This window comes from Phodopus roborovskii, unplaced genomic scaffold (assembly GCF_943737965.1).
Source record: "Phodopus roborovskii unplaced genomic scaffold, PHOROB, whole genome shotgun sequence".
NCBI classification, from domain to species: domain Eukaryota; kingdom Metazoa; phylum Chordata; class Mammalia; order Rodentia; family Cricetidae; genus Phodopus; species Phodopus roborovskii.
The window spans coordinates 22,095,418-22,118,681 of NW_026125295.1; the positions used below are offsets into that span (position 1 = coordinate 22,095,418).

The following is a 23,264-nucleotide window of genomic DNA, read 5'->3' on the forward strand; positions in this document are numbered from 1 at the left end:
AATTCTTTAAAATACTAAGGAACCGATTGACATAAAAAGTCAGGATGACAGTGACCTCTAGGAACTTAGGAGGTGTGAGGTAGCCATCCATGTGCTCTATTTCTTGGTTGTTACATGGGTGTTGACTTTATAACCATTTAGTTACACATGGTATTTATAATTTATATGTATTTTAAAAGTTAGTACAATAAAATAATTAATTGCTATTAAAATTAGGCTGGCGAGATGGCTCAGTCAGTAAAGGTTGAATTCGGTCCCCAGAACCCACATGGTGGAAGGAGAGAACTGACCTCCACATGCATGTTGCAACACATGTGCACGTGCACACACACACACACACACACACATACAATACAAACTAAAAAAAAAAAAAATGAACAAAGCCATGTGGAGTAGAGCACGTCTCTAACCCCAGCACTCAAGAGATAAATGCAAGTGGGTCTCTATACGTTCCAAGCCAGTCAGGGCTCCATAGTGAGTTCCTGTCTCAAACAAAGCAAAACTGTAATAACAATAACAATAACAACAACAACAATAATAATAATAATAAATAATAGATGAGAACAAAAAATAACAAAATTACATTTAAGGCAGTAAATATGGATACCAATACAAAGGGATATTAAGATAATATATCAATTATATTTATATGTACATAGAAAATGGATTTAAAATACATAGGATAAAATTTGACAATTATAGAGATTTTAGTATCTCCTAGAAACTGACAAATCAAGCAGACAAAAAAAATGTTAGGACTATGGTTCTCAATAACAATAGCAAAACATACCCATAATAGATTTTTTTATTTAATTTCTTTCTTTAGAGCCACAAAGTTCTTATTACATAGGTCTTTTACTTGTTTGGTAAGCGTTACACCAAGATACTTTATGTTGCTTGTGGCTATTGTAAAGAGTGATGTTTCTCTGATTTCTTTCTCTGTCTCTTTGTATTCTGAAAAAAAGTAGGGCTACTGATTTTTTTTGAGTTTATCTTGTATCCTGCTAGTTTGCTGAAGGTGTTTATCAGTTGTAGGAGGAGTTCCCTAGTAGAGTTTATTGGGTCGCTTATGTAAACTATCATATCATCTGCAAATAGAGACAGTTTGACTTCTTCCTTTCCAATTTGGATCCCCTTGATCTCCTTTTGTTGTCTTATAGCGTTATCTACAACTTCTAGTACGATATTGAAGAGATATGGAGAGAGAGGGCAGCCTTTCAATTTTTAAAGTAGTATGTGGAATATATTAAAATTCATCACAAAGTCTGAACAAATTCTAAAAACTCAATAGCAAAAGACCATATTCTGTTGCTGTGATAAAACACATGAACAAGGTGACTTATAAAGTTTATTTGGGCTTACGGTTCTAGCAGACTATGAGTCCATCATGGGGTGGGGGGCACAGCAGCCAGCAGCAGTCATGACTGCAAGAAGCAGGATGTGTTGAGTTCACATCATAAAATGTAAGCAGAGAGAATGAACAGCAAGTGGAACACAATTATAAATATGCAAAGCCTGCTGGTTGAGGTACTTCCTCCAGTAAGGCTCCAGCTCCCAAACCTCCCCAAACAGTGGTGGGGTTACGTGTTCAAATAGCTAAGCCTATGGTGGATGCTCTCATTCAAACCATTGCAACATTGCAAGCATAGATATACACCAGAATGTACCAAATTTTATACTTCAAGTATAGTTTTTATGTTAATTTTACATCAAAATTGTTTTCAAGCATATGTGTGTTTGGAATACTTGTATTTAGACACTTATTTACAAACCAGAAACAACTGTAGTACTTTTATAGTTTTAAACAGTTAAAATCGGATAAAGGTAGATGTGATAATAAGAGTCTAAAACTATTTGCATTAGTGTGACTGTCCTTAATGGCACTCGAGGCATCTCCAAAACCCTCCTCTCCTCTGGAAAAGGATTTTAATACTTCTGTTTTAAACTAGTAACTATGAGATTAAAACTAGCCACCAAATATAATCTTTTAGAATTATTATATGAGTACAGGTGCCCATGGAGGCCTGAGGCAGGATGCACTGGATCTCCTTAGAGCTGGAGGTACAGGCAATCATGAGTCACCAAACATGGGTGCTGGGCACCAAACTAGGATCCTCTGCAAGAATCATCACTCTTAACTGCTGAGTCATCTCTCTAGCCCCCATTATAATATTTTAATTACATTTCTTCTTTTATTCCCAGATATTGTTAAGGCCAGGTGTGGTGGCACATGCTTATATTAGCAATTGGGAGTGGTGGAGAGAAGTTCAAAGTCCAATGTTAGCCTTAGCTTTAGCGCATTCAAAGCCAATCTGGAATACACGGCAACCCATCTCAAATATATGCATGCACATACACATTACACACATTGTCAAAACTTTGGGCTAGAGAGATGGCTCAGTGGGTAAGAGTACATAGTGCACTTGCAGAGGACCAGAGTTCAGTTCCTAGTACCCACACTGGGTTGTTCACAACTGCAGCTCCAGGGGATCCAGCACCCTTTTCTGGATTCCAAGGGCACTAGCACTCAACACATGCATATGCATGTGCACACAAACACACGTACACTTTTAAAAATGAGAGTAAATCTTTTAAATAAAAAAGACTTCCAAACCTCCTCACAAAAATTTCTTAAGAGCAATTTTGCCAATTCAGAATAAATAACCAAATGCTTTTTCTAACAAAGCCATCAAAACATTCTACAGATTATGGGTTAGTTACATTTGTTTCTCAACCTGTGAGTCATGGCCCTTTCATAGAAAATTACATTATGATCCATAACAGTAGCAAAATTATAATTATGAAGTAGCAATGAAGGTAATTTTATGGTAGAGGGCCACTACAGCATGAGGAACTAACTGTATTAAAGCGTTGCAACATTCGAAGTTTGAGAACTACTAGGTTAGTATTTAGACATTTAACTACAGGTTAACATGGAAAAGAATTTTACAGAAAGAACCAGTTATTATTTTATGTCATCAAAGTCCAACCCTAGGGTCTGAATGCCTGCTTTTTTGGTACTCTCCATACTACTGTGCTGCTTCCTAGAAATGATTTACAATCAACCAACAAGAATATCATTTTTAAAGGGTAGTTGATTCATGGATGTCATACTGACTATAGGGCATAGAGAGTAAATAGAAAGCAGTAAGACTAGGACTCTTAGGTAAAATGCAGTAAGGAACACTCCATGGCGCAAGCAAGTTCTCAGTCTACAAAGATAATGTGACTCATTATTGGTGAGCAATAACAAGTTAAGTCACTAAAAACACATTTGGAAATTCTTTATAAACTTTTTTATTTATGAAAGTACATTACATCAGTATTGCAAAAAAAAAAAAAAAAGAGACACATTTTCTCTAAAGGACTTCTACCTAATCATGTATATCACCTCATGATTAACTTCCTATTTTAATACAAAGACAAAACCTTTTCTTTCTGCTTTGAAAGGCATCTTAATAGAATATGTCCATTAGTCCTTGCCAGGAAAACAGTGGCTTCCTATTGGTTGGGCTTAGAAAGTAATTGGCATTCTTTTTTCTCTGACCAAAAAGTCATTAAACCTTGAACTTAAATGCCACTTTCTATAACTGGTAATCTCTCCCTTAAAATAACATTACATTTAAAATACTCAAGTACTACCTAGGAAATGATTAAGGGATCTAAGGTGAATTTACTATCTTAATAACTTAACAGCTGCTTCCTATTAAATAATCAAAAAATAAAACTTATATGATTGAAAATGACCCAATGGTCAGAGGATGAATTCTGAGAGCTGATACATTTTAGAATCTTGTCTCAGGATCAGTCCTTTTAAATACTTAAAATATTAAGAATACAATTTACACAGTAAAAAATGATTTGATTTGTTTTCAGTATGAAAGTACTTTTAATTTCTTTACTGCAGGTACAATGGCATCCAAGTCATCAATTTCTGTAACAGAAAAAAAAAAAGAATTATAAAGAATAATTTTTTTCTAGTGAAAAACCCATAAAAATAAGAAACTCTCCCACAGGCAAAATTTAAACCCTAGAGCAGCAATAGCAGTAAGTGTTCTCATGCAGCTGGAGTCTTCTCCAGGAGCTGCTAGCTGTAGACCACCACTGCCTTGCACAGGTGTTCCACAGGCTATCTGTGATGTCCCTTTGACTCTTTGGGAGATCTGAGATCTGTTCAATTGATCTGTTCAATCAGAGATGTGTGGCACACCAGGACAGAGCTCAGGGACATGGCTGATCCTGGTCTGCATTTTCAGACAAAGCAGGGCAGGTTCTTCAGCAGCTTCTGAGTTTCATTTTCTTCTAAGGCATCAGATTTCAGTGAGACTCAGCCAAGAGTGCACTTCTATAGCTCCTACTCACTGAGGAAGCAATACTCGCCCTTACCCAGGTACCATCCCTACTAGCAGGCTCCAAGTGGCAGTGTCTGCATGTTCTAGTTTATTTTGCTTGGTCATTGCTTATAAACAAAGACAGAGCCAAGAGTCTCACAGAATAAGCCATTCAGCCACCATCAACCAGTCTTACCTAAGATTTCAAGAAGATCGTTAGTAAAAGCTTGAAATGCTGGAAAAAATTCCTCATGTTCTTCCAATTTGTTGATAATGCTGTTTTAAAAATACAGTTTGCAAAAGTTTCCAACTTAGGGTTTTTGCAATTAATTGTTAACAGGTAATTGCAGATAGAACATTTTCAAAGTGAAAAAGAAACTGTCTTGCTAAATTGACTATAAACTTAATGGTCAGTTACAGCAATTATTTTCTTTTTAAGATTTTAATTCATCTTTTTAAAAAAGGCATATTATTTAGAATATCTACTAAAAACAAGCTTCTCTACCTAGTATGCTATTAAACATTAAGTACGAAAGGTCAGTAAACAATGAAAAGGAGGGGAGAGACCAATAGTGAAAAGACTAAGTGCCAGATTAAATAAAGGCTCTTCCAGGAAACTTGCAGAATATGTGGGTGATGTGAGGAAAGGGTGTGTGTGTGTCTGAATGCTTTTGGTGTTTCACTATATTTCGCAGTATAAAATTATTTTGCTGAAAGTTGCTGAAAACTATTAATGTCTCAGGTGGTTATTTTGGAGTAGGGGTTACTGGAGAAAGATCCAGAGTTTCACGCATGGTAAACACAAGCTCTACCACTGAGCTATACAACAACCTTAGCCATATATATATTAATTAATCAGGTTTTATATTAGTGGTGCCTGGTCTTTTAAAATTCTTCAATATTTATCTTCTAAACAAAAAATATATGATTAGTAATTACTCATTTGTCTTAGCAGTGTCCTTGAAATAAGTTACAGGTTATAATCCAACTCAAGAACTGAATATAAAGATTTTAATTTCTCTATATGTAACTTCCCCTGGAGGAAGAGATAGGCAGATAGATTTGTGTTCAAGGCCACCCTGGTCCACACACAGTTCCAGGACTCTTAGACCTTGTCTCAAAAAAAAAAAATTATCACTCCTGATAAGCAACTTATAAAGCTTTGAAAGTCTTTACTTTTTATCACTTCAAGCACTTTGGACAGATACACTTCTAACATATACCTTTGTAGGTCTTCAGGTCCTAATACTTGTTTAACCTGCTCATTCACATCCTCATTGATTATCTTACACAATTTTCCAACCGTGCTGACCACCACACACAACGAGGATGAACTGTCTGCAAGAGAAATGAAAACAGGATATGCAACCGTGTGTGTATATATATATATATATGTGTGTGTGTGTGTGTATATATATATATATATATGAATTTCCAAAATCATTACACTAATCTAACATCTACTGCTTCAGTTACTAATTTTATTTTTGGTGGGGGAAATGGATTAAGATTTATTTTTATGGGGCTGGAGAGTTGGCTCAGAGGTTAAGAGCACTAACTGCTCTTCCAGAGGTCCTGAGTTCAATTCCCGGCAACCACATGGTGGCTCATAACCATCTGTCATGAGATCTGGTGCCTTCATCTGATGTGTAAGCAAATATGCAAAAAGAACACTGTATATGCAATAAAAATAAGTAAATAAATTTTAAAAAGATTTATTTTTATTAGTTAACACATCTGTATGACTATGTAAGTATAAGGGTGTGTACACCTCTGAAAGGCAGAGGCCAGAAGGAAGCATTGGGTACTGTACCCTTCTCTATCACCCTTTGCCTGTTTCTTTAAGACACACTATCTCCTTAAGCCTGGAGGTTATATTTTCTTAACTAGACTGGAAGCCAGTGGGCCTCAACAATTCTGTCTCTGTTCTCTTCAGAACTGGAGTAACAGGTGTTTGTGGGAAATCCAGCTTGGGATCATATGTCTAGTACTCATGATTGCAGAGAATGTGTTCTTAACCACTGAGCCATTTTCCAACCCTGGGATTTGTCAGGCTGTGCATGGTGTAGTATACACCTTTAATCCCAGCACGCAGGAGGCAGAAGCCAGGTGGATCTGAGTTCATGGCCAGCCTGGTCTACACAGTGAGTTCCAAGACAGGTAGGGCAGTAACACAGAAAAATACTGTTTTGAAAAACCAAAAGATAAAGGAGATTTGCATGTGTGTATGTATGAATGTATGCATGTATGTACGTGTACGCAAGTACTTTTGCACACATGGAAACTAGGAAGGGATGTTGGATTTCTTGGAGCTGGAGTAAGGGATTTGGGAGATGTTTGGTTTGTTAAGGGTGCTGGCACATGAACTCCAGTCCTTATAATTTCACAGCCAGTTCTCTTAACTACTGGGCCGTCTCTCCTGCCCCCATTTACTTAGTACAAGGATTCTATATGTGCACCACCATGCTCTGTTTATGCAGTATTGAGAGTCAAACCCAGAGTTCATTCATGTCAGGCAAGCACTCTACCAAGTAGACACAATCCCTACCCCTTGGTTTTTTTTTTTTTTGTGGTTTTGTTGGTTTGATTTTTTAACTAAAAGGACTTTGTGGGGTGTGGTAGTGCACACCTGCAACCTGAGCTCTTGGGAGGTGAAGGCAAAGATCAGGAGGTCGAAGTCAGCTTTGGCTACAGTGAGAGCAAGGCAATGCTGTTAAAACAAAAACCCCACACCTAATTTTTGTTAGTTTATTAGGAGTAGTTCTTAAATTAGTGGCAAAAATGACAAGGGCCATCACCTAGTTCTAAGATCTCCTGGAGGTTTCTCACTGCGTTGTTCATTTCTCCAAGCCTGGTATATACTTCATTCATTCGGGGATAGACTCCATTTAGAGACTGCACATCAAAGAGCTTTTGGAAGTGAGAAACAATAGCTTGCAAAGTTTGAAAGTTTGGCATACTGCTGCTCTATAAGGAGAAGGTGAAAAAGATAGTTTATAACTTGAAAGAATATTAAATATTTAATATAAACTTTAAAATGGAAACAGTTTTATAAATATCACGTTACCTTTTTCTCGTTTTCAACCTCTTCCAACATGGTATCTACCATAAACAACAGATCTTCTACTTTGACACCTTCATTTTCATCTGGTTTCTTTAAATTACGCCAAGGTACCAGTGCTGAAGACAGTATTTTTAAGGACTTATACAAATCCTTTACAACAAAAGAAACCACATGTGTTATTGGTTATAAAATAGTTCATATTGTAACACTAACAACACAGTAACAAGGTGGTCTAAAAATACATAACTCTGTAATCATCATCAATATATTTTAATACCATTGACAATTTAAAACAAGTCTGGATGCTTTAAGCAAAATGTTATATTTAAGTAGTTATTTTGGTTTTAAAGTCATTTTTATCAGTGCTGGAGATAGCCCAGACCCTCCCTCACAAATACAAGGCAAATACTTTACTCCTGAGCCATACCCCTAGCCTAGGCTTTAAATATTTTTGGAGCACCTTTGAGATAAAATTTACATTCCAAAATACTCACTCTTATTAGGATATAATTTGATGGTTTTCATCTTTTCACAGTGGGACAAAACACCACCACTGTCTAATTTCAGAACCTATCCATCTTCCAAAAAGAACTCGCACACCCAGGGCTGGAGAGAGGGCTCAGCACTTAAGAGTGCTTGTTGGTCTTCAGAAGACCAAGGTTCAGTTCCCGGCACCCACTTGATGCCATTCATAACTCCAGTCCAGAGGATCTGACACCCTCTTCTGACCTCCACAGGAACCAGACACACACATATATATGCAGGCAAAATGTCCATACACATTAAAATTTTTTAAAATAAAAAAAGAAATCCAATGCCCACTAAAAGTCCTTTTCTACGCTTCTCCAGCCTCTATAACTACTAACCCACTTCTGGCTGCTACAGATTTGCCTACTCTTGGTGTTTTATGTAAATAAAATTATAACAAGTGGCCACGTGTGACTGACTCCTTTTGAGAATCGCCTGCATATTATTGACAGGAATGAGAACTGTACAGCCATTGTGTAAAACGTATATAGAGGTTCCTCAAGAAAACTAAAGACAAAACTGCCACACAGCCTAAAAATCCTACACCTGGGGATGCATCCAAATAAAATGAAACTATAATATGTCAAAAAGATGGCAGCTCTCACATGTTTACTGAAGCACCATTCAGAATTGTCAAGACACGGGACCATGTCTTGTGTCTGGTGATAAATGAATGGCTAAAAACAAATAGTGTATATAGGTGAACATACAAACATGCACGTGTATATATACAATGGATACTGGCCATAAAAAAAATGACATTTGTCATTTACTGAGACATGGACAGAACTGGAAGACATTATGTTAAGTAAAATAAAATAGACACAAATACCACATGTTCTTACTTATAAGTAAAACTTTCAAAGGCTAATCTCATAGTGGTTCCTAAAGCCTGAGAAAGGTTTGAGTAAGAAGGGAGAAAGGATGGTTAATAGTCACAGGGTGCAGCTGGGTAAGAGAAATAATTTATAATGTCTTATACCACAGTAGGGTAACTAAAGCTCACAAAATTAATTATTTTAAAATGGCTTGGAATTTTTCATGTTCTTAACACTGATCCTACTCTCTATATGTACTGAAATGTCACACATGTATATGGCTATTTGTTAATTGAAAATAAAACATATAATAAGGCCAAGTGGCACATGCCTTTAATCCCAGCATTAGGAGGCAGAAGCAGGTGGACCTCTGTGAATTTAAGGTCAGCCTGGTCTACATGGTGTGTTCCAGGCCAGCCAGACTTGTATAATGAGGCCTGCCTCAAAAATAAATAAATAAATAAATAAATAAATAAATAAATAAATAAGCAAGCTGCTCGGAGCCTCCTGAGGACTGGGGACTGTGTGCAGGGGAGCCTGTCCCCATGGACTGCCCTTTCCAGAGTCTGCCAGCATCCACCTACTGGAAGAGAAGAGCCATCGGAGTATTGGACATGCTTGCATCCAACAGAAGAGAACCTTGGTTCCATACCCACCAGAAAAGGGAGAGACCCCACCATACGCACTGGAAGAAGGAATGGGTAGATCGACATTATAAGAACACAGCCAAAAACAGAAAGATCAATATATCACACCCAGAGTCTAGGGACTCCACACCAGCAAGACTTGAACATCCCAACACAGATGGAGAAGAGAACCTTAAAAACAACTTTATGAAGATGATAGAGACCCTATAAGAGGAAATTAAGAAATTCTTTAAAGAAATGGAAGAAAGAAAACAAACAAACAAAAAAATGCAAGAAATCAAATCTCTTAAAGAAAGCAAAGGAAGCCAAGATAAAACAATCAAATGGATGAAGGAAACAATTCAGTTTATGACCTGAAAACTGAAATAGAGACAATAAAGAAAACACAAACTGAGGGAATGCTGGAAATAGAAAAGCTTGGTAAATGATTAGGAACTACAGATACAAGCATAACAAACAGAACATAAGAGATGGAAGAGAGAATCTCAGCTATTGAAGATACACTAGGAGAAATAGATTCATTGACCAAAGAAAATCTTAAGTCCAACAAATCCCTAACACAAAATATCCAGGAAATATTGGACACTGTGAAAAGGCCAAACCTAAGAATAATAGGTATAGAAGAAGGTGAAGAAACCTACCTCAGAGGTACAGAAAATATATTCAACAAAATCATAGAAGAAAACTTTCTCTACCTAAAGAATGACATGCCAATGAAAGTACAAGAAACTTATAGAACACCAAATAGAGTGGACCACAAAATAAGAGTCCCCTTGCCACATAATAATCAAAACACCAAGCATACAGAATAAAGAAAAAAATGTTAAGAGCAGCAAAGGAAAAAGGCCAAGTAATATATAAAAGCAAACCTACCAGAATATCACCTGACTCCTCCATGGAAATTCTGAAGGCCAGAAGGGCCTGGATAGATAGTCTATCAACACTGAGACCAAGGATGCCAGCCCAGACTACTATACCCAGCAAAGCTTTCAGTCACTATAGATAGAGAAACCAAGATATTCCATGACAAAACCAGATTTAAACAATACTTATCAACTAATCCAACCCTACAGAAAGTTCTGGAAGGAAAACCCCAACCCAAGGAATCAACTATACCCACAAAAACATAGACAATAGATAATCCCATTTTACTAACAGCCAAAAGAAAAATGGCAGGAAATCCACACATAATACCACCACCACCACCAAATCTGAAACAAACAAGAATTAACAATCAAAGGTCATTAATATCCCTCAATATTAATGGTCTTAACTCACCTATAAAAAGACACAGACCAACAGAATGGACACAAAGACAGAACCCATCCTTCTGCTGCACACAAGAAACACACCTCAATTTCAAAGACAGATATTACCTCAAAGTTAAGGGCTGGGAAAAAGATTTTCCAATCAAATGGATCCAAGAGACAAGCAGGTGTAGCAATCCTAATATCTAACGAATTAGACTTTAAACTAAAATCAATCCAAAGAGATGAAGAAGGTCATTTCTTATTCATCACAGGAGAAATCCATCAAGATGATGTCTCAATTCTGAACATCTATGCCCCAAATACAAAGGCACCCACATTCATAAAAGAAACATTACTAAAATTCAAATCACACAAAAAACCTCACACACTTATAGTGGGAAATTTCAACACACCACTCTCAACACTAGACAGGTTCACCAAACAGAAACTTTAAAAAGGAAACAAAAGAACTAACAGAAGTTATAACTCAACTGTGTTTAACAGACATTTATAGAACATTCCATTCAAACACAAATATACCTTCTTCTCAGTGCCCCTTGGAACCTTCTGTAAAATCATCCACATACTCGGCAATATAGCAAACTTCAATAGGTACAAAAAAATTGGAATAGTCCCCTGTATCTTATCAGACCACCATGCTTTAAAGTTAGAATTCAACAACAGCACAAATTGCAGAAACCCTACAAACTCATGGAAATTGAACAATGCGTAACTGCACCATTCCTGGGTCAAGGAAGAAATAAGAAAGAAATTAAAGACTTCCTAGAATTCAATGAAAATGAAGACACAACATACACAAACTTATGGGACACTTTGAAAGCAGTACTAAGAGGGAAGTTCATAGCCCTAAGTGCCCAAATGAAGAAACTGAAGAATAGTCACATTAGAGAATTAACAGCACAACTGAAAGCCCTAGAACAAAAAGAAGCAAACTCACCCTGGAGGAGTAGATGCCTGGAAATAATTAAGAGAACTGAAATCAATAAAGTAGAAACTAGGAAAACAATACAAAGAATCAATGTAACAAAGAGTTGATTCTTTGAGAAAATCAACCGGATACATAAACCTTTATCCAAACTAACCAAAGAGCAGAGGGAGAACATACAAATTAACAAGATCAGAAAGGAAAAGGGAGACATAACAATAGACACTAAGGAAATCCAGAGAATCTTCAGGTCATACTTTGAAAACCTGTTCTCCACAAAATTCAAAAATTTAATGGAAATGGAAATTTTTTTCTGGACAGACATCACTTACCAAAATTAAATCAAGAATAGATAAGCAATTTAACTAGACCTATAATCCCTAATGAAATAGAAGCAGTCATCAAAAGTCTCCCAACCAAAAAAAGCCCAGGGCTTTTGTTTCAGTTCAGAATTCTATCAGAAATTCAAACAGCTCATACCAATACTCCTTAAAGTGTTTCACACAATAGAAGCAGAAGGGTCATTGCCAAACTCTTTATGAGCCTACAATTACCTTAGTACCCAAGCCACACAAAGACACAACTAAGAGAACTACAGACCAATATCCCTCATGAACATTGATGCAAAACGACTCAATAAAATACTGGCAAATCAAATCCAAGAACATATCAGAGAAATCATTCACCATGACCCAAGTAAACTTCATCACAGGGATGGTTCAACATACAAAAATCCATTAATGTAATCCACCATACAAACAAACCAAAAAAGAAAAATGATGATCACTTCACTAGATGCTGAAAAGGCCTTTGACAAAATCCAACACCCCTTCATGATTAAGGTATTGGAGATATCAGGAATATCAGGAACATACCTAAACATAATAAAAGCAAAATACAGCAAACCAACAGCCAACATCAAATTAAATGGAGAGAAACTCAATGTGATTCCTCTAAAATCAGGAACAAGACAAGGCTGTCCATTCTCTCCATATCTCTTCAATATTGTACTTGAAGCTAGAGCAATAATACAACAAAAGGAGATCAAGGGGATACAAATTGGAAAGGAAGAAGTCAAATTCTCACTATTTGCAGATTATATGATAGTTTACATAAGTGACCTGAAAAACTCTACCAGGGAACTCCTACAGCTGATAAACACTGTCAGCAAAGGGGCAGGATACAAGATTAACTCAAAAAAATCAGTACCCGTACTATATACAGATGATAAAGGGGCTGATAAAGAAATCAGAGAACATCACCTTTTACAATAAATAGGCACAAACAACATAAAATATCTTGCAGAAATAGTGAGAGACCTATATAATAAGAACTTTGAGTCTTTAAAGAAAGAAATTAAAGGAGATACCAGAAAATGGAAATATCACCCATGCTCTTGGATAGGTAGGATCAACATAGTAAAAATGGCAATCTTGCCAAAAGCAATCTACAAATTCAATGCAATACCCATCAAAATCACAGCACAATTCTTCACAGACCTTGAACGAACAATACTCAACTTTATATGGAAAAACAAAAGACCCAGGAACTTCCAGAGTCATCACCATTCCTAACTTCAAGCTCTATTATAGAGTTATAGTACTGAAAACAGCTTGGTATTGGTGCAAAAAATTGACAGGATGACCAATGGAATCGAACCAAAACCCTGATATTAACCCACACACCTATGAACACCTGATTTTTGACAAAGAAGCTAAACTTATACAATGGGAAAAAGAAAGCATCTTCAACAAATGGTGCTGGCATACCTGGATGCTGGTATGTAGAAGACTGCAGATAGACCCATGTCTATTGCCATGCACAAAACTTAAGACAAAATGGATCAAAGACTTCAAATAAATCCAGCCACATTGAACCTCTTAGAAGAGAAAGTGGGAGGTTCCCTTAAACAAATTGGTACAGGAGAACGCTTCCTGAACATACTCCAAAAGCACAGACACTGAGATCAACAATAAATGGGTCCTCCTGAAACTGAGAAGCTTCTGTAAGGCAAAAATCACAGTCAACAAAACAAAACAGCTGCCTACAGAATGGGAAAAGATATTCACCAACCCTACATCTGACAGAGGACTGATTTCCAAGATATACAAAGAACTCAAGAAGCTAGTTGCCAAAACATCAAACAATCCAATTAAAAAGTGGGGTACAGAACTAAATAGAGAATTCTCAATAAAGGAGTCTAAAATGACTGAAAGGCACTTAAGAAATTGCTCAACATCCTTAGCCATCAGTGAAATGCAGATCAAAACAACTCTGAGATACCATCTTACTCCTGTCAGAATGGCTAAAACACCAAAGACAGTTTAAGCTGAAGAGGATGCGGAGAAAGGGGAACACTCCTACACTGCTAGTGGGAGTGCAAACTTATACAGCCACTTTGGAAGTGAGTATGATGGTTTCTCAGGAAAACGTAAATCAGTCTACCTCAAGATCCAGTTAATTCTACTCTTAGGCATATACCCAAAGGATGCACATTTGTACAACAAGGACATCTGTTCAACTATGTTCATAGCAGCATTATTTGTAATAGACAGAGCCTGGAAGCAACCTAGATGCCCCTCAACTGAAGAATGGATGGAGAAAATGTGATACATTTATACAATGGAGTACTACTCAGCAGAAAAAACAAACAAACAAAAACCAAAAAATCAATAGAATCTTGAATTCAAAGGTAAATGAATGGAACCAGAAGAAACCATCCTGAGTGAGGTTACCTAGTTACAAAAAGACAAACCAGTATGTACTCACTCATATATGGTTTTTAGACATAGACCAAAGGATCACCAGCCTACAATCCACACCACCAGAAAAGCTAGGAAACAAGGAGGGCCCTAAGAGAAACATATATGGTCCCTTGGAGAAGAGGAAAGGGACAAGATCTCCCAAGCAAATTGGGAACATGAGGGGAGGGAAGAGAGAGGAGGAAGAGTAGGGGAGAGATGAGCATGATGGAGCAGGAAGATTGAGTCAAGGAAAGAATAGAGGAGAGCAAGAAATATAAGGAGCCATTGTAGGTTTTAAGAGAAATCTGGCATGAGGAAAATGTCCAGAAATCTACAAGGATGACCCCAACTAATAATCTAAGCAATAGTGGAGAGGTTATCTTAAATGACCTTCCCCAATAATGAGATTGATGACTACCTTATAAGCCATCCTAGAGCCCACATCTAGTAGCTAAGGAAAGCAGAAGCAGACACCCACAGCTAAACACTGAGCCAAATTCTTGGTATCCAGTTGCAGACAGGGAGGAGTGATGAACAAAGGGGTCAAGACCAGGCTGGCAAAACCCACAGAAACTGCTGACCTGGAACAAAGGGGAGCTCATGAACTCCAGTCTGATAGCTGGGAAACCAGCATAGGACTGACCCAGACTCCCTGAATGTGGTGTTAGTTAGGAGGACTGGGCAGTCTATGGGGCCTCTGGTAGTAGATCAGTATTTATCCCTAGTATAAGAAAGGACTTTGGGAGCCCATTCCACATAGAGGGATACTCCCTCAGCCTAGAAACATGGTGGAGGGCCTGAGTCCTGCTCCAAATGGTATGAGAGACTTGGAAATCCCCATGGAAGTCCTCACCCTCCTTGGGGAGCAGAAAGGGAATGGGATGGGGGTTGGTGGTGGTGGGAACACAGGAGGGTGAGGGAACTGGGTTTGACATATAAAAACAAGCTTGTTTCAAATTTAAATAAAAAATATCATAGAGAAACAGTCTCAAAAAAATAAAATAATAAATAGGCAAACATATAGAATTGTATAATATGTATTGCTACATTTCTCTTTTCCATTCATCTCTCAAACTGGTCATTCTCTTTTAAGTCATAAATCAGACCAAAGGAAAAAATAGTAACTGGGGAGATGTCTTTCCCAAAGTAGAAAATTCTACATTATAAAGAACTCTCCACATGAGGCATTAAAGACTTCATGTACTTTTTAAGTTGGATCCTGAATCTGTATTAGAATAATAGAGTAAAATAATAGAAGCACTACTAAAGGCCATGAGCTACTCAATGGCAGAAGCAACTAATTCTAGCCAATTTCCTCAAGTGTCCTTACAATATTCTAACTATAAAGGTAATTTCTTGCCTCTTCCTAATCAGAAAATTACACAGTAGCAAGAGCTCAGCACCCTTGCTAAGCCTTTCTTGGAGTGATCTCCTTTCCTCCAGATCCTGGAGTACTTGTAATTCACCACAGGTGTCCATCTTTATGATATTCATGTTCTTCTAAAAGATACTGCATAGTTATTTAATGTTTTAGTATATTTTGTTCCATCAATTAGTCTGAATTTTATGTTCCATTTTTGTAACACTTTCCCCATTCCCTTACACATAGAAAAATAACCATGTCTATTTGTCACCTTCCTCATCTCATCTTTCCCTTCTGTTGGAAAGGCAAGGGCTGCTCCTATGCAAACTCTTCTGAAAGGGAGGAATTAACCCTGTTATCTCCTACAGAGAGAACTCTGCCAAGCAGTGAGTGGGAACTGTCAGTTTCCACAAGTCATCTCTAGTTCACCCTTTCCTGAGAAACTAGAGAAACTCGGCCATATAAAATGGTATATAAATCCAGCACTGTCATTCAATCAAAAATGCTTATATATTATGTAGCTTTGTCTGAGCTCTAAAAAAAAAAAAAAAAAAGAAAAGAAATAAAAGTTAGTCTGATGGCCAAGATTCTTTCATGAGTTGTATAAAGATAAAATTTTATAAATTAAACAAAAAACCTCAAGCCTAGTATGGTGACACAAGCCTTTAATCCCAGCTCTTGGGAGGCAGAGGCAGGTGGATCTCTACAAAGTAAGTTCCAGAACAGACACAGTAGTTATATAGAGAAACCCTGTCTCAAGAAACTAAAATAAGAAAGGAAGGAAGGAAAAAAGAAAGAAAAAAAATGATAAAGTGTTTACTTTTTAAAAAAGACTAAAAACAAGACAAATAAATGAAAAGCACCTTTAGTTGTCTGGGACTGTAGTTATTCTGGATAATTTGGAGAAATATCATCATGTATCATGAAGCTCTTTGAGGCACATAAGAACGAACAAAAATTTTTGTTCCCAAGAAGGCCACTCATTCTTAACAAGTTTCTTCAGATATTAGGACAAAATGCTGACAAATACTGCCCCTGAATCATCTCTTCATAACCATAGCAGAATTTTGTATATTAGTTACTGAAAAAAATCTAAAGTTTAAAAGGCACAGAAATGCAATGCTATAAACATTATAGCAAATCACTTCTCAAGAAACCAATCAAGAAAATGCAATAAACTCATTAAACAATAAAGAATAAACAATGATCTATAAATCAAATGTGAACACATTTAATTTCCTAGTTGCTTGTTGACTATCACCTGCTCTAGTGATTAGATAAACACAAGAATAAACTCAGTTCTGAGAAAGAAAAATAAGATGGAAGACAGGAAAAATAGTCCCAGTGAAGATGAAAAATAAGGATAAGGCACTGCACCTGAGCCATGTGCAAAGGCCAGGAAATGTGCAGCACAGATATCAGCAGGAGGGAGAGGGCAGAATATGGGAGAGCTTGGAAGTACAAGGATGGATCCACTACAGAGTCGCAATGAGGTGAAATTTAAAAATCTTCTAGGTAGAACTTTAGAGGAGGCAAGCTTAACAATAACAAATTTACAGGACTGGAAATATGTAAGTCTGGGCATGATGGCACAAGCCTTTAATTACAGCGCTCAGGAGGCAGAAGCAGGTGGATATCTGAGTTCAAAGCCAACTAGCTTAGTCTACAGAGAGTTCCAGTCCAGCCTAGACTACACAATTAGACTCTGTCTCAAAAAAATAAATAAAACTAGAACAAAAGATGTACGCAGCAGTATTCCAATTTTACAAAAGTATTGTTAGCTTTACAGCTAAAGAACAACAAAAGCCAATCCAACAGATTTTCAAAACATGTAAAGAATATTCAACTACTTACCTTTAAAGCTGTCAGTTCATCTGCCCACATTTCTACTATAGGAACAAGATGTTCAAATCCACAGTCCTGAACAGTATCTTTATTGAAGTTTTGGGCTCCTCCCTTTCTCTGCTTATAAATAATTACTGGAGCTCGAGGATTGTGGATAATTGAATTGATGTTGCACAGCACCTATAAACACAGACAGTATCTGTAGTTAAAATGTCTGAGTCTGCTACAGAGAGGTGTGGGAAAGGAGTGCACAGATGCCAACATGACATCAGGTTCAAACATTTGTAAATATTGTGGTAATGCAGTCTCACCAGCATAGATGTACAAATTCTAAAGAAAACTAAATACATTAATTTAGGTTTGAAAGCAGTTAGCATCTATTATAATCCCACAGATTAATAACCATCTAGACATCCTTATTTAAGTCTGAACATTTCCCTAATTTTGTCTCCTCATATTTAAGCTAAGTAGGGTATTAAGGAGAGCTTTCGATTTGTTTCACAATTTCAGTTGAAATTTCAAGTAAAGATAGTTACTAATTAAGCCCCACCCACTCTTTCACTCTACAGAGAAGTCCTGGCCAGCCAGTCCAGTAATTCTTAACAAATGCTATAAATCCCGAGATAGGGCTCTCTGAGAGTGTCTGCTCAGGGTTTCTAGAGCTAGGAGCAAATACTGCTCTTCTCATCTGCCCAGAACAAGCTACAGCAAACAGGTGCTGAGAATCTGACTTCTGATGCTTGTTTAGAAGTTCTTGTTTTGTATTCACTTGAGTTTATAATAGAAGTGAAATGCTAAAACACATCTAATAATATCAATTAATTGAAAAATCATAGTCTTTTCCAAGCTATGGATCAAAGCAGGAAGCAGCTTCTCCAATCAAAATGGAGAGATTTTTTTTACCTTTTAAATATGGGCTGGTCTGGGGTCTTACTTTGGTCCACAGAATTTACTAAAAAGAATGTAATGCCAGTTTGAGTCTTTGAAAAAATGTTTGCTTGTTTTGTTTTTATTTTTTCAAGACAGAATTTTTCTGTATAACAGCCCTGGCTGGCCTTGAAGTCAAAGAAATCTGCCTGCCTGTGTCTCCTTAGTGCTGAGATTAAGTGGGCACCACCATGCCGAGGCAGAGGGAAAAAATTTCTAAGTGGTCTAGATCACTGTTTACACTCTGCTGCCGCCACATGGCCAAGTCCAGGCAGAACTGCATGGGCCCATTTACTTACACAGAAATTCACTATCTGCCACAAGAAGAGTTCTAATGACACACTATCAACTTATGGCCAGTCTCTGCAGAACTACATACTGCCCAAGCATGATACTACTAAAGTTTTAGAAGTGTCTGTCACATAGCAAAGATGAACTGGGCCATATGTGAACAACACAAAGGAGAAGAAGAAAGGGGCAGCAAGAGAAACCTGCCCCTTTGTCTTATGATAGGGTAAGGATAGATTCGGGCCAACTAGAAATATTGGAAGAGAGATAAGCTTTACTTTCATGATAACAACAACAAAAACTGTCTATGGCTCTACGGCTGGAGGACCACAGCAGTCCAGCACCTAAGGGTGGGAGAAGAGTTCATAAGATGTCAGTGGTAAAATGCACTGCCCCACAAAATAAATGCTGTGTTGTTAAGCTGTGTTGTTAAAGATCCCCATTTAGGAGAAAGAAGAAAACTAAACAGATACATGTGCGCGCGCGTGCAAACACTCTCTCTCTCTCTCTCTCTCTCTCTCTCTCTCTCTCTCTCTCTCTCTCTCCATGAAAGAAAAGCAGAGGCTATATTTGGACATCAGTCCCTCCAAAGGCACCAGTGCTATAATATAGCAGCAGCACCGTCATTCTCTCTTCTCACACATCATCTACCCTATACAACCACTCCTGGAAATGCCAAACTTAGTAGGGGACCAGAAGAAATAATGGAGCAAGGAGAACACACTCCTTGACCACATGGTAGAACAGGTCAGGTATGAGCTAGAATATTTTTTGACTGAGGTTTGAATGGATTGTTTTAAATTGCCCAACTTTTCATTATAAAACATTAAAACAAGTCGGGCATGGTGTCACATGCCTTTAATCATAGTATGCCAGAGACAGAGGCAAGAGGATCTTTGGGAGTTCAAGGCTAGCTTGGCTAGCAAGTTCCAAACCAGCCAGGACTACACAGCAAGACACTGTCTCAAAATACAATTAAACCAACAACAACCAATATTTTAAACAAAAACTTTAGTATGTATGCTAAACAGTGTTTTAGGCTTTGCCAGAGAAACAACACCAACAGAAAATGCATTTGTGTGTACATATAAGTGGGCCTTGTGTAATCACTTGAAGGCTCAAATACAACACACACACATATGAGAGGGAGATCTCCATATTAAAAAAAAAAAAAGATTCACTATAAGGAACTGGCTCATGCAGTTAATAGAATCCCATGACTATCAGTTAGCAAGTTGAGAGGAGGCCCAGAATTGTAGTCCCAAAGCCCTAGAAGATTAATATTTTGGTTCAAATCAAAAGGTAGGAGAACTAACCAAAACCAAACAAGGTATCTTAAAAGCATGTATTAGAGGGGCTTGAGAGATGGCTCAGAGGTTAAGAACACTGACTGCTCTTCCAGAAGTCCTGAGTTCAATTTCCAGCAACTACATGGAAGCTCAAAACCATCTGTAATGATATCTGGTGCCCTCTTCTGGTCTGCAGGGACACATGCAGACAGAACACTGCATGCATAATAAATAAATAAATAAATCATAAAATTTTAAAAAAGCATGTATTAGAAATTCCCCCTAGGCCTTTATGTTCTGTGATTAAATGAGATCCACTTACCACAAGAGGACAATGTATTTGTCTGCTATTCACCCACAGGCACACTGTTTAATCAAGTATCTGGGCAATGTATAGCCTAGTCAAGCTGACACATAAAATTAACCACCACAAGCACTCACATAATCTCTACCTAGATACAGCACTGTTAACATTTTCCTAGCTTGGCTTACTCTGTTTGTATGGTTAGCTAAACCAAGGAAGGAAATGTAGCTATCATCTTTCTTTACCCTCAAATAGTAAAGCATGGCATCCCTTAAAAGCTGGTATAGTCTATACAATCTAGTACCACTGTCACAGTGAAAAAAGTTGACAACTCCTTAATATCACTGATATCTAAACTGAAGTTTTAACATCTTGCTGTGTATATTATTTGATTCTCCTTCTCTCTAGATGTGATGAGTACTACATTAGGTATCACCCAAAGACAGGTAAGGTAGACCACTCTTCCAACCGTGTTTTCTCCATGATTTTCCATTTTTAACTTCAGAGCCTTTTAGAAAGTATTCTAAGGAGGCACCGGGTGTTTAGATACTACCTGCCCTCCTGTCCCCACCCTTTCTTAAACAAAAATGTGCCCTGGATGGTGTTTAAAAAAACAAAACACAAATAGTAGTAATTTCCCATTTATCAACATCAAGTCTAGCCTATTTAAGAAATAATCTTCAAGCATGAATTTGAGGGCCAGTGACATGGCTTGCATACCATCAAGCTGAGTTCCATCCCCAGGACCCACATGGCCCACCCACAAGTTGTTCTCTAACCTCCACATGCATTCCTGGGACCCATGAATGCACAACTGCACATGTGCATGAATGTACATGCATGCATGCGTGCGCATGCACACACACACACACACACACACACACACACACAAAGTATGAAAAGGAGATCAGCATTTTATCTTGAATTTCTGTCCTGTGCATACTTCAAGCTGCAACTAATGGGTCTCCTGGTAACATGACTTCAGAGGTTATTTAGAAGGCTTTTCATTTTCATGAAAACATATTTTAATATTTCATTTCAATTATATATAAACTCATAATTTTAGTGGAAAATTTAATTCCCTCAGAATTTTTACTGATGGCAATTTATATTCTCCTATATGAATTAACTGCCTTTTTGATGATGGGCAGCAGAAGATAACAATGGGGAAACCATAAAGTGACTTAAAACAATCCCTGCAGAGATAAGAATTTTTAAAAGAGAAGCAGTAATTTCTTATCATTCAGAGAGTTCACTGACACTGATAAACTCCTGTGGTGGTGGTGGTGTTTAAAGCATTCTAAAAGTAATCACAGAACAGGAAAAGCTAAGATGAATTAAGTTAACTAGGATATTTTTTTAAAGGACAAGAAAAGGGGAGAGTGGTACAAGCCTTTAATCCCAGCACTCAGGAGGCAGAGGTAAGTGGATCTATGAGTTCAAGGCCAGCCTTATCTACATAGTGAGACCTTGTCTCCAAAAACAAAACAAAATTAATTAAAAAGGATAAAGAAACATCTATCAATCTAGCAAATGTCAGAAAAAGAAAAGAAAGCCAAAGAGTAGAGCAGGAAACCAAGTATCTGAAAAGCAGTAAGATGCCAACAGTAAGAGTGAAATAAAAGCTGCTCTCTACACTCACAGGCTCTCAGACTAAGCACATGAGAGCAAATGGAAAAGCCCGCATTACATACTCACAGAGACACAGCTAAAAGAAAATTCTCACAAAATTGACTGGATCTTTATTCACAACAGCAATCAAAGTCATTAAATACCTAGAAAATAAACCTGACAAGAAATACACCTGAACTAATTTTTAAAATATATAAAACTTTATGGAAGGCCATAAAAGACCTCCCAAATTAGAGATGTTTCTGAATGAGATGACTTAAATTTGTAAATTAACATTTCTCCAAAAATTAATAAAATCAATTATATTTCAATTCATCCTAATAGGATTTTGTTTTTAGTAAGTACTCACCCAGAAGAGCAAATGTGCTCAAATATATCCAAGCAAGAAATTTTAAATGTACTCAAATAGTATGAAGATCAACTGTAAAAGCTGCAGGAGAGCTTGGAATAGTAAAAGAATGGAACAGACTACAGAATCTAGAAAGAAATTGATACATAAACAGAAAATGATATACACAGAAATCAGTGAGGGGGAAAAGTTGAACAGAGACAAGGACGTGGGACCGCAGTTAGTCAAAGGGCACGTGCTCACAGCTGACAAGGGAAGCATGTGACTCTGCTCCCATAACTGACATGAAGAAATTAAAGGACTTCAACCCTACATTCTCTTCGTGTTTAAAATGTTAGTAATTAAATTGAAATTTAAAGCCTATGGCCAAGTATGGTGGTGAACACCTTTAACCTCAGCATTTGGGAGGTAGAGGAAGAAGGATCTCTGTGAGTTTGAGGCCAGCCTGGTCTACATAGCAAGTTTCAGGACATCCCAGAACCTTTCTAAATGGCTGGAGATCACATGTTCAAACACGTGAACATATAGGGGGTTTTCACATTCAAGTCACAACACAATACCATTATATAATTTAGGCATCCACAAGTACCACAGAACCAAGCCCCCACAGATACCTAGAGCTGTCTCTATAAGCATTCCTTACCAAGTGACAACAAATTACACTGAATTAAAACCAAGGATCCTCACAAACTCCAGTCTTTGCATCAGCTGTTCAATACCTGAAAGTATCTCTGGTCAATTAGAGCCTGTTGATGGCTGTCTTTGCTGGGCTCACCCGTTTTCTCCATTTCATCAGTCTTTTTTTGACCAATAAGCTCTTGTAATCTAAAGGAGGGGGGAAACGTCAACAAAAAAATGCTTTCTTAGGTAGAAGATTAAAATAATTAGTCAATGATCCAGTTGGGCTCCCCGCAAAACCTTATCTCTTTTTACTTATAT

At 37.4% G+C, this 23,264-nt stretch overlaps 1 protein-coding gene across 1 annotated transcript in view; it reads right to left on the reverse strand.

The window, feature by feature from the left end:
- Positions 1-3,680: 3,680 nt before the first annotated feature.
- The window catches only part of Cep70 (centrosomal protein 70), a 52,805-nt gene continuing 33,221 nt past the window's right edge, over positions 3,681-23,264 (reverse strand). Inside the window, exons 10-16 of the mRNA XM_051206475.1 lie at positions 23,045-23,150; positions 17,546-17,716; positions 7,399-7,545; positions 7,130-7,298; positions 5,555-5,669; positions 4,528-4,607; positions 3,681-3,934 (exon numbers count right to left, since the gene is read on the reverse strand). Coding sequence (XP_051062432.1) covers positions 3,873-3,934; positions 4,528-4,607; positions 5,555-5,669; positions 7,130-7,298; positions 7,399-7,545; positions 17,546-17,716; positions 23,045-23,150 — 850 coding nt within the window. The 3' untranslated portion in view covers positions 3,681-3,872. The remainder of the gene's footprint in view (positions 3,935-4,527; positions 4,608-5,554; positions 5,670-7,129; positions 7,299-7,398; positions 7,546-17,545; positions 17,717-23,044; positions 23,151-23,264) is intronic.